Consider the following 14822-nt stretch of genomic DNA (forward strand, 5'->3'; position numbering starts at 1 on the left):
ATTCAGAAATTGTACTTGTTCATATAAAAAAAGATAGGCAGGGTTCCTATACTTCATATGTCTAACTCCTTTTGCTGCCTATATGAAATCACACAAAAGTAATAAAACTTCTTTTTATGTATGTCCAAAAATGCTCCAAAGGAGTCCCGCCATGGGCCCTCCACCATGATCAAGGTATCATATTGGTTCGTCTCTCATCCTAATAGCAAAACGTCTATGCCATTGTTGTCCCATTATCCCTCCACCATAGCTACCATAGATGTCTTCAAAAAATCTTGTAGAGAAATCTCATAGTAGGAAGGGCAAGTACATAGGAAGTGCTCCTCTAACTCCACCTCCATCAATGTCCATAGCTTGCAAATCCATTGGTCTCTAGGTGTGCCTGTGGCTCCCCCTGCCTCGATCCTTAGCTCATGGGATGAGACCCACACTATTTAGTGGCAACCCTCAGTGTGTGTGAGACCTATCCATCCTCCTGATGCTAGGGCCTGATAGTCACTCCATCCTCTAATACTCTCAAAAATTGATCTTGGTAGAATTGGATCTTGCTGGGCAACTCTTGGTTTCCCCACCCCAAGTCCATGATATATAAAGCTCACCCCATGAGCTAAGGATCAAGGCAGGGGGAGCCACAAGCACACCTAGAGACCAATGGATTTGCAAGCTATGGACATTGATGGAAGTGGAGATAGAGGAGCACTTCCTATGTACTTTCCCTTCCTACTATGAGATTTGAGGATGGTAGCACCATTTATTTTAGGAGGGACATGGGTTTGGTCCACTCTCCCAACTGATGTACTTCCATGACCAGTAGGTTTATATTGGCCTCTATTTGATGGAGATGCAACGACACACAGAGACCTTACATAGCATATCAAAAATGCAAGAGGTGACTTTTCCATAGGAGACAAATCAAGAACAACGACACATCACTGACTTCTTTGCCATCGAGTCAGCCCCAAGCAGCATGGACCAGTTGGAAGAGACAATGTGGAGTAACATGGCCACCACACATGATGTAGAGGCTAACCAAAACACACATGGTAGAGGTCGAATCCATCACTGCACTACTTGGAGGATATAGTCTGAGCCAAGGTGTCACTCTTTATATGGCACATTAGATACAGAGATCACGGAGACCATGCTTGATCTGATGATACAGATATTGCTATATGCCGATGACATACATTTCCTCTTCAATCATAGGCCTACGCAAATACTGCTATATGTAGATGACATAGAAATCATTTCCTCTCAGTGGCAAGCCTACATAGACACCTAGAGGCCCTTGAGGTGTTATGCAAAGAGCCTTATGAACACCTAGATGTGTTATGGACACACACACACACAGACCTGATAGGCCCTTGGCAAGACCAAGGTTATAATCTTCAACAACTAGATAACACCTCACAGAAAATAATTCATCATCGGCACAGCTTCACTTACCAAGGGGAGCCAAAGATAGCCTAAGGTCATAGAACTATCTAGGGGTAGTCTTCCTAGGGCTAGTTTTCACAATGACTCATGATAGCAACCCTTAGTGCATGTGAGACCTATCTATCCTCCTGATGCTAGGGCTTGATAGTCACTCCATCCTCTGATACTCTCAAGAATTGATCTTGGTAGAATTGGATCTTGCTGGGCAACTCTTGGTTTCCCCACCCCAAGTCCATGATATATAGAGGTGGAGTAGATCCAATTGTATGATATGGGTAATCTCATCTTGCACGATCCAGAGTGATGGTGCATCTAAGCTATACTGAAAGGGAGGAAGGTGGCCCATCTGAATACCCTAATTATCAAACCATTTGGATATGCAGGCCGAGGCTGTTCTAATGCCACTCTAGGCTAGTCATCTGGGTTCACTGATAGGTTGCTTCCTTAGAAGAATGCTACATATATGGTTGTTGGCCTCGCAAGTGTGTCAAGTAGCCATACCTTTGTTGAGGGGTCTTGGAATTGTGGTTGAAAGCACTGTCAGTCACACAGTAGAGCTAGAGCTCCCTGTGTGAGTCACGCTCTAATTACATGAGTCATTGTGAAAACTAGCCCTAGGAAGACAAAATGAGGCTACCCCCTTTTATAGGGATCTTAGTAACACAATGGGTCAGCGTTAGCATTAACGCGTTATTAGTGTAGCGATTGGCATTAACACGATGATTGGCATTATTAGAGTAGCGATTGGCATTAGCAGCGTTATTATTGCAATGGGTTAGTGTTATTAGCAGAACGGGTAAACATTAACCTTAAGGCAGATTTGTTGTGTTAGGAAGTCATCGCGTTAGGCATAAAGTAGCGATTGAAGTTATATAGCAATAGATTGCATTATTAATGTAGCGGGTTAGAGTCACTGCATTAGGCTTATCGTTGCCGTGACTACAATGTTAGCAGTCGTTGTTGAGTTAGCCTTAAAGCAGCAGGGTGATTTTTTCTTACTTGTTCAGAATGAAAGCCTTCAATGGATCTTTTCAGAATTTTTGGTTGTGTTACATATGCCCATGTGCATGTGGAGTTTTGACACAAGTTGTCCAATAAGGCACTTAAATAATTTTTTGTTGGGTATAGTGCACAAAGCAAAGGCTATCGTCTCTATAATCCTGCTTCTTGCAAGATTTTTGTGAGTAGAGTTTGCCTGGCAGGACTTGTAGTATAGTAAGGCACGTAGGGGGGGCTCTTTCTAATGAGACAGGTTATGCAGGTACCCTTCTTGATGAAGAATAAATTTATGTATATTTCTCAAAAAGCTTCCGAGCAAAAATCATACAAAAAGCCTCCGTGCTTTCCTCCATGCACCCTTTTACAAAAAGCCCATCCACCTTCTAGAATAGCTGGCTTTTTCTAAAAATAAAGCTTTTTTCTAGCTTTAGTTTATACACTTAGCCAAGCCACTAATATTCCAAAATTGTGAGTGCATGGGGAAATTGTGTTTGATGATGCTTCGACCATGGCGTGTGAAATGCAGCAGTGGGATCTATGGACCCTTGAATTAGAACTTGCACAAATCCACGGCCCTAGTCACCTAAATGGACTTGTGTTGAACTTAGTGGAAGGGTGCTATATTCACCTAAGGGTAGACTGGGGACGTGGAGACTTCCTATTCTCACCTATGTCGTAGACTGCCTATGTTTACCTAGACCCAATATATGATTAACGAAATCAAATTTGCGGGGACTTAGTGTACCTAGCCTCTCTCCAAGCCATGTACTTACTGAGTGCACCTATAACGAGAGCGGAGAGCTATGCCTTGGAGTTGTAAACGATTGGAGTTATCAGTTCATGGGTGTGGAATTATGTAGGTCAGGTTAACGGCATCTATTGGGAGCAGTATAGCTTTAACATCTTCATAAATTTGAGGAACTACTCTAATGTTTGGGGCACTTGTGGAAATGTTTGTGCCTGAAGCTGGTACTTGCAACGTGGGTGCGGCGGTAGGTTCTTGTGGTATTGCTCCATTTTTAGGAGTAGGTTCTTGTATGTTAACCGTGACAACTATTGATGTCGAGGTGGAAGTAGAAGCTATATTCAGTAGTCACTTTTGGGGACCCATCGGTCCTCACATTTCTCCTTTGATGCGGGAGGTTCTTGTGTCAGTGCTCCCATTTAGGAGCAGGTTCTTGTGGCACTATTGCCATAAATATCGACATCTTCCCTTGCAACATAAGAATTTGCGAGTAAAAGGGAGTCGCTTGTGGCTTTGCCTTAATGATACTTTTTCTTAAGGGACTAGCAATAGGTTCTTGTGGCACTACCTCCATTTTAGAGGCAAGTTCTTGTGATGCTATTACGGCCATTTCGTTAGATGAAAGCAAAGGCTGCTTGATGTAAATGGGGAATTTACAAGAAGTCGGAGTGGCTATGTAGCAAGACTTAGGCACCTAGATATACGTGTTGCCTTCCTAGTAGCCTTGAGCTTAAAGAAGCCTCTTATGAATCCACATGAGGTGACTTTGTCGCTTCTTACTATTTGGTGCACGGCTCCTTCTTTGAGACTTCTTTGGTTTGGAAGCTTGCACCTAAATCCATGTGGGAAGTAGAGGTGGAAGCAAGGCTATGCGTTGAGGTTGATCTTCCGAAGATTGAAGAGTATTGGGGCTAGAAGCATACCTTCTGGAATCTAGTAGGATCCTTTTCCTTTTGAGAATAGGTAGGGGTAGGGGCCGTCGATGTGGTAGATACATTTGATGATGGCCCTTTTGCTTTTCCTCTTTAGTGCCATGATGATATCGCCATGGAAGGATGTGGGCACCATCATGGTGTTAGCAAGGGGGGTGGATGAGGAAGCTTCGATTGTACATAGTGGATTTATGGCTTTCTTGTAGACGTGAGTGGGCCCGTTATTGGCCTTATGGGTCACATAAAGCATTGGGTCTCTTTGCGCCCGAACCAATTGAAATCATTGAGCTATGACCATCTTTTGTCAATGTTCCAGTGCATTCCTGCTAATCGATTCGGCAGTTAACTACCTGGCACCAGGTTCTTCCGAGGATTACCTGTTCTTCCATGGCACCTGCAAGCATCACATAACATCTACTTGCCATGCTATGGTTATTTACTAATATTGGCAATTCCACACAACCTATGGTCGGTGAGATCTAACCGTTTACTCGACGTACCATGACAAAAGAAGGCTTGAGTGTTACCTCAGATGTCAAGAGTTGGGTGCACACCTCATAGGATATTAGGTTGTGACTTGCACCGAGGTCCAAGTGGAGCAAATAGTCCATGAAGGCTTCTATGCAATCCACCTGTACCCTAGCCGATGCAATGATTAGATCATCCATGGGGTTTAACCCTTGCACGGATGCCTTGCAAATTGTTACGAGCCCTAAGTTTTTTGCCTTGGCTTATTGCTAGCTTCCTCTAGTGCTTGCCATTTCATACGTGCCAATTCTTTTTTCAGCTCCTTTTCCCGATGGATAGCTTGCATCATTTATAGCATTGGGGGCCCATAATAACATTTGAGTTTACTACTATTAAAAGGGTGGATCCATCTCAACTCCATCAAGGGTTGCGATCCGCCGGCATGACCCTTGTGGTGTGATTTCCACAACTCGATATGGACCCATATCACGATATTTTGACTTACGTTTCGTATTCCTTATGCGATATAATAACGCAAGGTCACCTTCTTTGAGGTCCTTATTTTGGGGATTATGATCAAACCACTTTTTGTGGCAAAGTTTCTCAATCTTGATGCCCTCAATATTTCATGCCTTCCCAACTTGACCAAGGAGTGTTTGGTGACAATGGCCCTCCATCTAGGAACTCTTATTTAGGTAGGTGATCGGGAGCATAGGACAGCATTCGAAGAAGGTGGTGGCCGCATTTTGAGCTTAAGAGACAGCAAAAGAAGTTTGGGCAATAATACCAACGACGCTAAAGCCGGCTATGGAGGAGCCGCCTCCTTCATTCTTTGCGGGCATTGCCTCTGCCTCTGCGGATAACGGAGAGATCCCATTGTCGAATGGTGCTGCTACTACTACTGATTGGATCCGCTACTCCCAACCAGAATCGTCTTCTTTTATGGATAGCAGTAATAGATCGCGATCCTTGTCGCAGGAGGCAGATGGATCGGTTGCCGATCATGTTGGAGGAGGGGTTTCGCAATCGTTTGCTCATCGCACCTCGCCCTCTCTTCCGGACTTCAAATCTGTGACTCATTTTCCGGGTCCCCCTGGGCCTCCGGTATTTTCCTCACTACGCCCTACGACAGCTCCAGGGATTCCAACCCTTTCCTCTTCATTCTCAAGCTCTGCACCGTTTTCAGAGATCCCAGTCTCGGGAATGGACAACCGGCAACCCATCGACACCAATACGACGCAGCCAGCTAACAATGGTCCATCTCGGCTGTCCTACGACCATTTCGATTCTTCGAGTTGGTCGGCAGCATCTTCGTTCGTTCTTTTTTCTGCCCACACTGTAAGTGAAGGCTGCTTAATTGATCTACTATACGAGCTGACCTTGGGCTTGTGTCTGCTCACCCTATCCTTTATAGTGAAAGCTGCTTAATTGCATCTAGTATACGAGCTGACCTTTGTGTTTATCGTCTATACCACTACCACTCTGACGCTGCAAAAATCCCTTTGGGAATGTCCATGGGCCACAAAATAAGCTTACCATCATCAACTCTAGCTGTTGGTGTATTCATTCAACCTCTAAGCCCCCACACCCTCTCTCTCTCTCTCTCTCTCTCTCTCTCTCTCTCTCCTTCCTCTCACACACACACACGTGCACGCACGCACGCAGAGAGAGAGAGAGAGCTAAGCGAATTTGCAATTATCTCATTGAGAACTTCATGGAGCAAGCTTAAAAGATTGAGAACCAACGAGATTGGCAAGCTAGGCAAAACCTAGATCTTATGAGAGTTGCAATTAGTATTTTTCTACTTTCTGCGTGTCTCATAGATCCTGTGGACATTTATAAAACGTTTAATTTGATTTTTTCTCTCCCTGTCGCTTTGCCTTGAAAACACAGTATGAACCACCGTTCATGACAACCTTATCATAACTTAAAAGAGTTCAATGGCAGAGAAGTTCACGGTGTGTTTCAAAATTGCAATATTTCCTGCTACGGGTCCTTTATCCCCAATGTTTGAGAACATTTATATGTTTTATGGTTAGGTCACCAAAGACAAAAAAGCTTTCAACATCGCGAGTCTTGGATTTGGTGCTATAGTTTGTCCTGGGAGGGAGGTGATCCCTAGCCCCCCTACCGTAAGACGCAATGCTTTCCGATGTCAAAATTGTGGAGCATTTTCTAACCTGTATTGTGGTATAGTCCCTAGCACAGGCCAATGGAAGTGTTCCTTTTGTGAGAAGATGAACAGCAGTGCCGGTGAATATAGGGCAGCAAGCAAAGAGGATCTTCAAAATTGGCCAGAACTTGTAACCTCTGTGGTGGATTATGTTGAGGTCAGCACACGCCGTCCAGGGTTTGTGTCTGTTTCAGATACGACAATGGCAGCTCCAGTGGTGATCCTTATTGATGAGAGTCTCGATGATGCTCACTTGCAGCACTTGCAGAGCTCGCTGCATGGCTTGCTTGATTCATTGCCACCAGCAACTAGAGTTGGACTTATCTCATATGGAAAGACTGTTTCAGTTTATGATTTTTCCCAATCTGGGGTGGCAGCTGCTGATGTCTTTCCTGGTGACATTGTTCCAAATCAGGATTTGCAAAAGACCTTACTGTATGGAACAGGGGTTTATCTTGCCCCTCTGCATGTCTGCCTCTCAGTTGCTCAGGGTGTTGTTTCATCATTGCGTCCGTACAGAGGAGGTTTGAGAGAAGAAGCAAGACATCGATGTATTGGCACAGCTGTAGAAGTTGCCCTCTCCCTCATCCAAGGCCCAGGGACTGAGGTGCCTCGAAGTATGGTGAAGAGGTTGGGTGGCAGTAGTCGCATATTACTTTCTGTGGGAGGTCCTAATACCTTAGGCCCAGGATCTGTCCCCCACTCGCAAAGCCACCCGAATTATACATACCTGGAGCGAAAAGCTATTAAGCAGATGGAGCATCTTGGACAAGAAGCTCGACGTCAAGATACTGTAGTGGACATCCTCTGTGCAGGGACTTGTCCAGTGAGAGTGCCAGTGTTACAGCCTTTAGCTAGTGCTTCTGGGGGTGTACTTCTTCTTCATGATGACTTTGGTGAGACATTTGGTCTCAATTTGCAGAGGGCAGTAAAGAGAACTTCAGGGTTTCGAGGCATGTTTGAGGCACGGTTTTCTGATTGTATTACTGCGAGTCATGTAATCGGACCTGGAAAAGAGGCATCTCCTGATACTCGTGAATCTTTCAAGAATGATAAGTCTGTAGTCCTGGAAGTGTCTAGTTTGGAAGAGTGTCAATGCTTTTCAATTATCATGGAAACGAATAAGGATATCAAAGAAGAGAATGTATACTTTCAGTTCTCGGCCCAGTATACCAACCTATATCAGATGAATGTAACTCGTGTCATCACTGTAAGACTTCCAACGATCAGCAGCTTATCAGGCTATCTACAAAGTGTTGATGATGAGGTTGCAGCTGTTTTGATTGGCAAGCGTACTGCAGCTTTTGCCAAGGGGGCCTCTGATGCTCTGGATATGCGTGTCTTAGTTGATGAAAGAGTCAAAGACATTGCATCTAAGCTGGGGAGGCAACTGAATAAGTCAAAATTGCGCTGCTTTCCCAGTGGATTGCCTAGACTAGCAGAGGTTCTGTTTCATTTGAGGCGGGGCCCCCTGTTGGGCAGCATTGTTGGTCATGAGGATGAGAGGATGGTGCTCCGGAACCTTTTCTTGCAGGCATCTTTTGATTTGTCTCTGCGAATGTTGTCTCCTCGAGTCCTAATGCACAGGGAGGGTGGTACTTTTGAGGAGCTACCTGCCTATAATCTTGCAATGCAATCAGATGCTGCTCTCGTACTTGATCATGGCACAGATGTTTTCATCTGGATGGTAAACTTACCTACCCCCCACCCCTTTTCAACTCCGCTTCCCTGCGAACCCACATACGTCTCCCCCCCCCCCCCTGGTGCTGTTCCCTTTATAGAAAAATGAAAAAGGAAAAAGAAAAAGGAAGTGAGTTTGATGTCATACACATAATTCTTTATACAGACTGACCAAATTTTGGCACTTTGACAAAGCAGGGGTCTGATCTGGCAGCTAATGAAACACTCAGTGCAGCTGCACTAGCAGCATGTAGGACACTTGTTGAAGAGCTTACAGAGCAACGCTTTCCGGCTCCTCGGATTCTCTCTTTCAAGGTAAGTCTCTCTAATTAAATAAATAGCTGGAAGGAATCAACAGATAAGGGATGTTGGATTGCTATTTCCATAGGAGAGTTCTAGTGGTGAGTTTGGCAATGTTCACAGTAAGCATCTAGGTTAGTGGACGTTTTCCCTTTTTTCCATTGCTGAAGTTGTATTCGGCCCATATTGCAGATGACGCATCTACTTATTCATGGTGCACTTGCTTATCTGCTACATCTTCTGGTTTGATTAATCAGCCTTCTCAATGTGCAGGAGACTTCATCTTGATAGATTCTGTTTTTCATTTCTTTAGCCCTGACAGAAATTCACATTTGAATAGATGTATGTTCCGTGCAATCCAGACATAATCAGAAACTATATGTCCATATATGCAAGGATCTAAACCCGCCTCGCATTGATTGTTGTAGTGAATGGGGATGGTGAGGTTAACATTCCACCCTTGGTTGTGGTTTAGCTGGTGCCATTTGATGCTTTCTTTTTTGCAAGTTGGGGGGGCCTCCTCTTGTGAGAATTGGGGTTGAGGATTGCCCACCCGGCTTTCCTCTTCTCAAAGAAGATTTCCCCAACCTAAGTTTATGCACGGAGAAGGGAAGGGTTTTCAGTTGATTTTTGGGTTTACATGACGAGGACTCTTTACGCCCACTTTACAAAATGAGAATTGGAAAACATCAAAGGGCATGGCACCACTCTTCCCTCTCCTACTCTCCTTTCCCTCTTTGCATGTGCTGCCGCCTGTAAGCTGAGATGTAAAAGGCCATCTTTGGCTGTCAAGTTTTCTTTCCCCCCTTCTTTGGTTGATGCTCCCCCTCTGTCCATCTTGTAGCTGCACCTAGGGCCACACCCTTTCGCACACACCAGGCCCTTTTGGCATGTGCCTATCCAAGGGCTTTTCAATGCCGTCAGCCCGCAGGGTTGCCTGAAGGTAGCCCACCTTATTCCATCCCTCCTTCAGGCCCTTTCTGACCCGAGGGTCTTTTACGGTGCCTTTATTGGGGCTTTTCGCCACCCTTAGGTAGCGGGTGTGTTTGAAGGCAGCTCCCCCGCGCTTTTTCCCCCTCACCCCACTCCCCCTTGTGTGGCGCTCCTCCCCTCCCTCTTCTAGCCTTGCTCTCCCTTTCTCGCCCTTTTTTCTTCCCTCTTCGTAGAGACTTTTTGGATACCAGGAGGACGATTTTTGTTGGTCACCGGGTGTGGATATGAGACTGAGACCATTTTGGTCTGGCCAAAGGAGCTTAGGGAGTGGATATGAGATGCTGTCCATTTTGGTCTGCCCAAAGGAGCTCTCATGGCATCGTCAACCCCACCACCATTTAGACACCACTTTCCTTGAGGGTAAGCAACAAGTGGACCACACAGTACATGAGCTTTAGGGTCGTAGGGGGATGCCTTGTTTGTCTCACACCCACTGCATGGTGGGCCTTCAACTGAAGCTGCTATCCTTCACAACACACGTTTAAATGACACATGAGCAAGATTAGGAGACTCACTGTGATGCTCTCTTTATATTGGGGAGGAAGGGCGTTGTGCCCTCCAATTTTTTGGGATCATAAAACCGACTTGTTGATCAGCCCACAAGCGGGCATTGCTTACACATATCCTAACACCCACTCTCAATGCCCACTCTCAATGCCTCATCTACTCTCTAGAGTAAGAGACAGACATTGTATCCTTGGTTATATATGGTCAGCAGCTTCTTGTTTGTTTAGCCTTTCGATTAGTGGAGCTTATAGAGGCTGAATTTGTCCACTTTTGCACCAATTGGCATGGAGTTGAGCCCCTTTACCATTTGTATTCTGTTGTGAGGTTGGCATTAGGTGGTTGTGAATTCTCACAGGTACTAGGGTGGTTTTCTACAAGGGCAACTTCTTCGCCTCTTTGAGGATGGTTTCATACAGACCTCTCACATGCGGTATAGATTGATTACTCTGGGTGCTCTATTTGGAAGAGCCTTAGTGAAAATTTTAGAGGCATTCTCCTTTGTCAAGCAATATATTGGTACTATCAGCTCATCTTCTATCACCTCTTTGATGAAATGATAATGAATCTCAATGTGCTTTGTTTGAGAATGGAACACTCAGCCAATTCTTTGCAATCGCAATGCACCAATGCAGTTTCTTGAAAATATCTGTATTTTGTAGGATCTATCTAACCGAGAAGGATTCACAGATGAGAAACGAGCTGCTGGGTACTACTTCTCGGTGTCATGAGAGAGCGACCATTGGCTCTTCCTATTGAGCCATGAAATGATGTAGACCCTGAATGAGATCATTGACCCACTGTGACCTGAGGAGAAAGGGGCAATAGGTCTGTAGGTTAGGCAGGTCGGGCAGGGAAAGCAGCTGCTGCAGTCCTCAAATAGAGTTGACTGCCAGCAAATTTACTTAGAAGTTAATATTGCCATACAAGCATTTTGTATGCTGCCATCATGTGTATCCAACTGATATCAACTATGATGTAAATGGTCAGAGTGACTATCTAGTAGTCTTTGTCTCCATCTCTTACAATGCACTGATAATTGTCAAGTATGATAGCATATCCTCTTCTACCAATAAACAGAATGCAAATTATTCTTTATTCATACAACATAAAGGGCATTCCTTATGACAGTGGTATCACTGCATTGGTAAACTCTGAAAGGGACTCAGGTAATCATGAGGGGATAAATTAAAATAATCTCTGCAAACATGTGGATCAGGCACTACACTTGAAGTCTAGTGTGATGAGGAGATTGAAAGAGAGAAGTCAATCTTTGCCTATTAAGCTGCACAAAAAGCAGCATCTAAGACTTAACAATCTACAGTCAACCATAAAAAAGGCAGCACCAGTCCGTGCCGTGTCAGAGATCCTTGCACCAAGTTCTAGCAGAAACTCGCGGCAAAGAGACTTAACAATCTACAGTCAACCATAAAAAAGGCAGCACCAGTCCGTGCCGTGTCAGAGATCCTTGCACCAAAGTTCTAGCAGAAACTCTGCAGCCGTCAGCCCACAAATTCTGTAGCTAGTTTCTACAGCAATCCATTAATTGTCACTCGTTGCAGCAGATTGATCATTGTACCTCTACAAAAGATGTATGTTCATCGGAAGGGGCTTTGAGAATGGTTGATGTTAATGAGTAAGAAAAGTACATGGAGGAAACATTAGTTTACGTTCAGTGATAAGGATGCCAATGTGACCTGAAATGCTGTTCGATGTTATTTTGGAAGCACAGGAGGAGGCACAGTTGAATCGAAGAGTTTTTGGGATTTTCCTCATCTTGTGTAATGCTAGAGGAAGCGCTCAAAAGCATGCACATGTCTGTTTTTCCTCACTGAGGATGACTCAGGGTCCTGCACAGTTTTCTCTGAGGACAATTCGAGACATTAGTTGAAGAGAATGTCAGAGATTCTTCATGCTAGAATATGTTTCATTGGTTTTTAAGGGAGAAGATGAAGAAGCATCAATAACGATATCAAACGATCTCATTGCTAGAGCAAGGAAAGAAAAAGAAAGAATTAATTGGGGTATGCGAATTGAATCAACAAACTTGAAGGCATAGGCATGCTCAAATGGGAGAAGGGAACAATTGAGATTTGTGTTGAAGGAACCAGTCTTCCTGAGGAAAACCTTTTTTTAAAAAACATGAAATTTCTTGTCTCGAGCATCTTTACTATCATTCTACTTCAGGAAACCAATCAGGAGATTCAATCAAACAGCAAATTCTCGTGCCATGAATCCAAAGCTTGGGTCGCCCTCAAAGAACTCCTGTAAATCAGTGTTGAAACAGCCCTTTCGCCAAAGTGAGAAAAGATGACAGGGCTTATCTTCATCTATGTTGCCTCCATGTTCCACTCCTTATTTAGTCCAAGCTTGCTCAACCCTCGGCCACCCCCATCCCTCTCCTCCCATCTCAAAGCTGGCAAGCTTGCGGACTATAAAAAGTCCGCGACCTAAAGACACAAATGCGAGAGGAGGCTTAGAAGTCCAAAACCAACCAATTTAGGTAGGGGGAGAGTGTACAGGCAAGAATTTCCACACAAGCAACTATCGAATGCTGGGAGGAAAGACAAAAAAAGGGTGGTAGGAGACGGAGAAAGTGGGAGCAATTGGAATTGAAGCTAGGTTGAAGGCATGATCTCAAGATTCTTGCAAACAACACACAACTAAGGAAAAATCATCAGAAAAGCCTCATTAGAAGCGAAGAGCTCAGTAGTGTTAAGGTAATGAGGGAGAAGCATGTGAGATCTCCAATGGTGTCCGCTAGCAGCACGATGTTAGCTTCATGATGTCTCCGTGCTGGGGAACAGTATGGGCTCCGTCGATTCGTTGAGAGGGTTCTATTCTACAGAATCCTGCAGACAACGTGCATCCAAAACTTCTTTGCAGCTCAAGGGCTTCTATACATGTCTTGCAAACACTCCATGGCAAATCAAATGCGGCACCATTGAAGATGGGCCTCGTGATGGAGCTGTTCTTAATTACGGAGGGCATTGTCAGACTACTACACTGCCTTGTTCTTACTACTACAAAGCATTAAGCTCGTCCATTTTTTTAATTTAGTAGCAGGACATCGGTTTCAAAGTTAGGAAGTACCTTGGCAAGAGATTGCAAGGCAGAAACGAAAGAGACATCTACTCGAGATTCTAGAATCTTTAGAAACCCAGATGGCAGCTTATGCTTGGGTACTGATGAGAAGGCAAGCATAGCTTTGCTTATTAAGTTTTTTTTAAATCTAAATTTTTATCAATTACTTGTAATTTTGTTAAAGTAGCTTACAAAATCCCTCTTTATCTTGTTCTTTCGCTTGTTTTATAAAAATTGTAACGTGTAAGATTAGGTATATGTGAGTCTTACGAAGGTGTGTGTGTGTGTGTGTATCCAAAAGCTACCCTTCTGAAGTTGAATAAGAACAGGATATAGCCATGTCATTACAACTAGCAAATTTTTCTTAAGGATTAATATTCATCGTTCTATTTGTCAAATGATCTCTAGGAAGGGACATCACAAGCGAGGTATCTGCAGGCAAGGCTTGTACCTGCACATAAGGACCCCCCCTATGAACAGGTAACATATGGATTTTCTTTCCAGAAAGCTTAGCTGGGTAAGAACATTACACTCAACACAGGTTCTTATGTCGACAATATCATGCTATGGTTGTAACCATCTTGTCTTATTCATGGCAACATGAGCAAGAAGGCTTCTATACCACATGAATTCACTGCACGGTTTGGCAGTTCCAGTTCCTCATTTTAGGCTTATCTGGGTGTTGTTTGTAGGAAGCAAGGTTTCCTCAACTGCGTACTTTGAAGCCAGAGCAGAGAGCTAATCTAAAGAGCAAGTTCTATCATGTTGATGATTTGAGTTTCTGTGAATGGATGCGGAGTTTAAAGCTTGTTCCTGCAGAGCCTCAGTGAGATTGCTTGCAGCTATCTCAATCTGGAGGGGACATTGTAAACTGCGGAGGTTCTCTTGCTTAATCCCAAATCTGGTGCTTCATTTTTTGTTGATCTTCCTTCAGTTTCAAAACAGCTCTCTCTCTCTCTCTCTCTCTCTCTCTCACCAAAACGTTGCATTTGGTTTTGTCAGTTTCTTAATTTTTAAGGGGGACACACTTAAATTAGTTGTCTCGCTATGCTCTTGGGATTCTTTTCAAGATTAGTCTCATTCTCTCTAGTTTTGAAGGTCTAAAATGGAGCAAGTGCATTGTAAGCAAAAATGTTGGCTCTCTTTTTTATTCTTGTGGATCTCCTCGTCGTGAGGTGTAGATGAAGTAGTATCTTGCAATGCTCTTGGGATTCTTTTCAAGATCAGTCTTAAGTCTCTCTAGTATTGAAGACCAAAATGGAGCAAGTGCATTGTGTGCAAACTCCTTTTGGTTCTTGTGGATCTCTTCCATTGAGCTCTAGATGAAGTTTGTTGTCCATAGAGATTGCTTCTCAACGTAAGTCTGATTTTTTGCATCTACTTGTATGCCCTTTAGATTTAGTCCAATCAAGTTTGCTTCTCAAATGCTGCACCTTAGTTCGCAAAAGTTTGTTGAAGAAGTGTCTCTGTATCTTTGGCATGTTCAGGAGGATAATATTTCTTAGAT

At 44.0% G+C, this 14822-nt stretch overlaps 1 protein-coding gene across 1 annotated transcript; it reads left to right on the forward strand.

The window, feature by feature from the left end:
- Window positions 1-5331: 5331 nt before the first annotated feature.
- LOC147880877 (Sec23/Sec24 protein transport family protein) lies at window positions 5332-14544 on the forward strand. Its single transcript, XM_087369724.1, has 5 exons — window positions 5332-5919; window positions 6621-8441; window positions 8633-8749; window positions 13724-13795; window positions 14008-14544. The coding sequence occupies exons 1-5, from the start codon at window positions 5389-5391 to the stop codon at window positions 14143-14145; spliced, it is 2679 nt and encodes an 892-aa protein (XP_087225850.1). The 5' UTR covers window positions 5332-5388; the 3' UTR covers window positions 14146-14544.
- Window positions 14545-14822: the final 278 nt, after the last annotated feature.

This window comes from Dipteris shenzhenensis, chromosome 31, assembly GCF_047967505.1.
Source record: "Dipteris shenzhenensis isolate YYH24624 ecotype China chromosome 31, Dip_SZ_1.0, whole genome shotgun sequence".
Classification (NCBI taxonomy): domain Eukaryota; kingdom Viridiplantae; phylum Streptophyta; class Polypodiopsida; order Gleicheniales; family Dipteridaceae; genus Dipteris; species Dipteris shenzhenensis.

Excerpts from the sequence above, each read along its gene's own strand:
- LOC147880877 (XM_087369724.1), top strand. The coding sequence starts at position 5,389 with ATGGAGGAGCCGCCTCCTTCATTCTTTGCGGGCATTGCCTCTGCCTCT. Across the intron at positions 5,920-6,620 it reads TTCTTTTTTCTGCCCACACT|GTCACCAAAGACAAAAAAGC; the intron begins GTAAGTGAAGGC and ends TTTTATGGTTAG. Across the intron at positions 13,796-14,007 it reads AGGACCCCCCCTATGAACAG|GAAGCAAGGTTTCCTCAACT; the intron begins GTAACATATGGA and ends TGTTGTTTGTAG.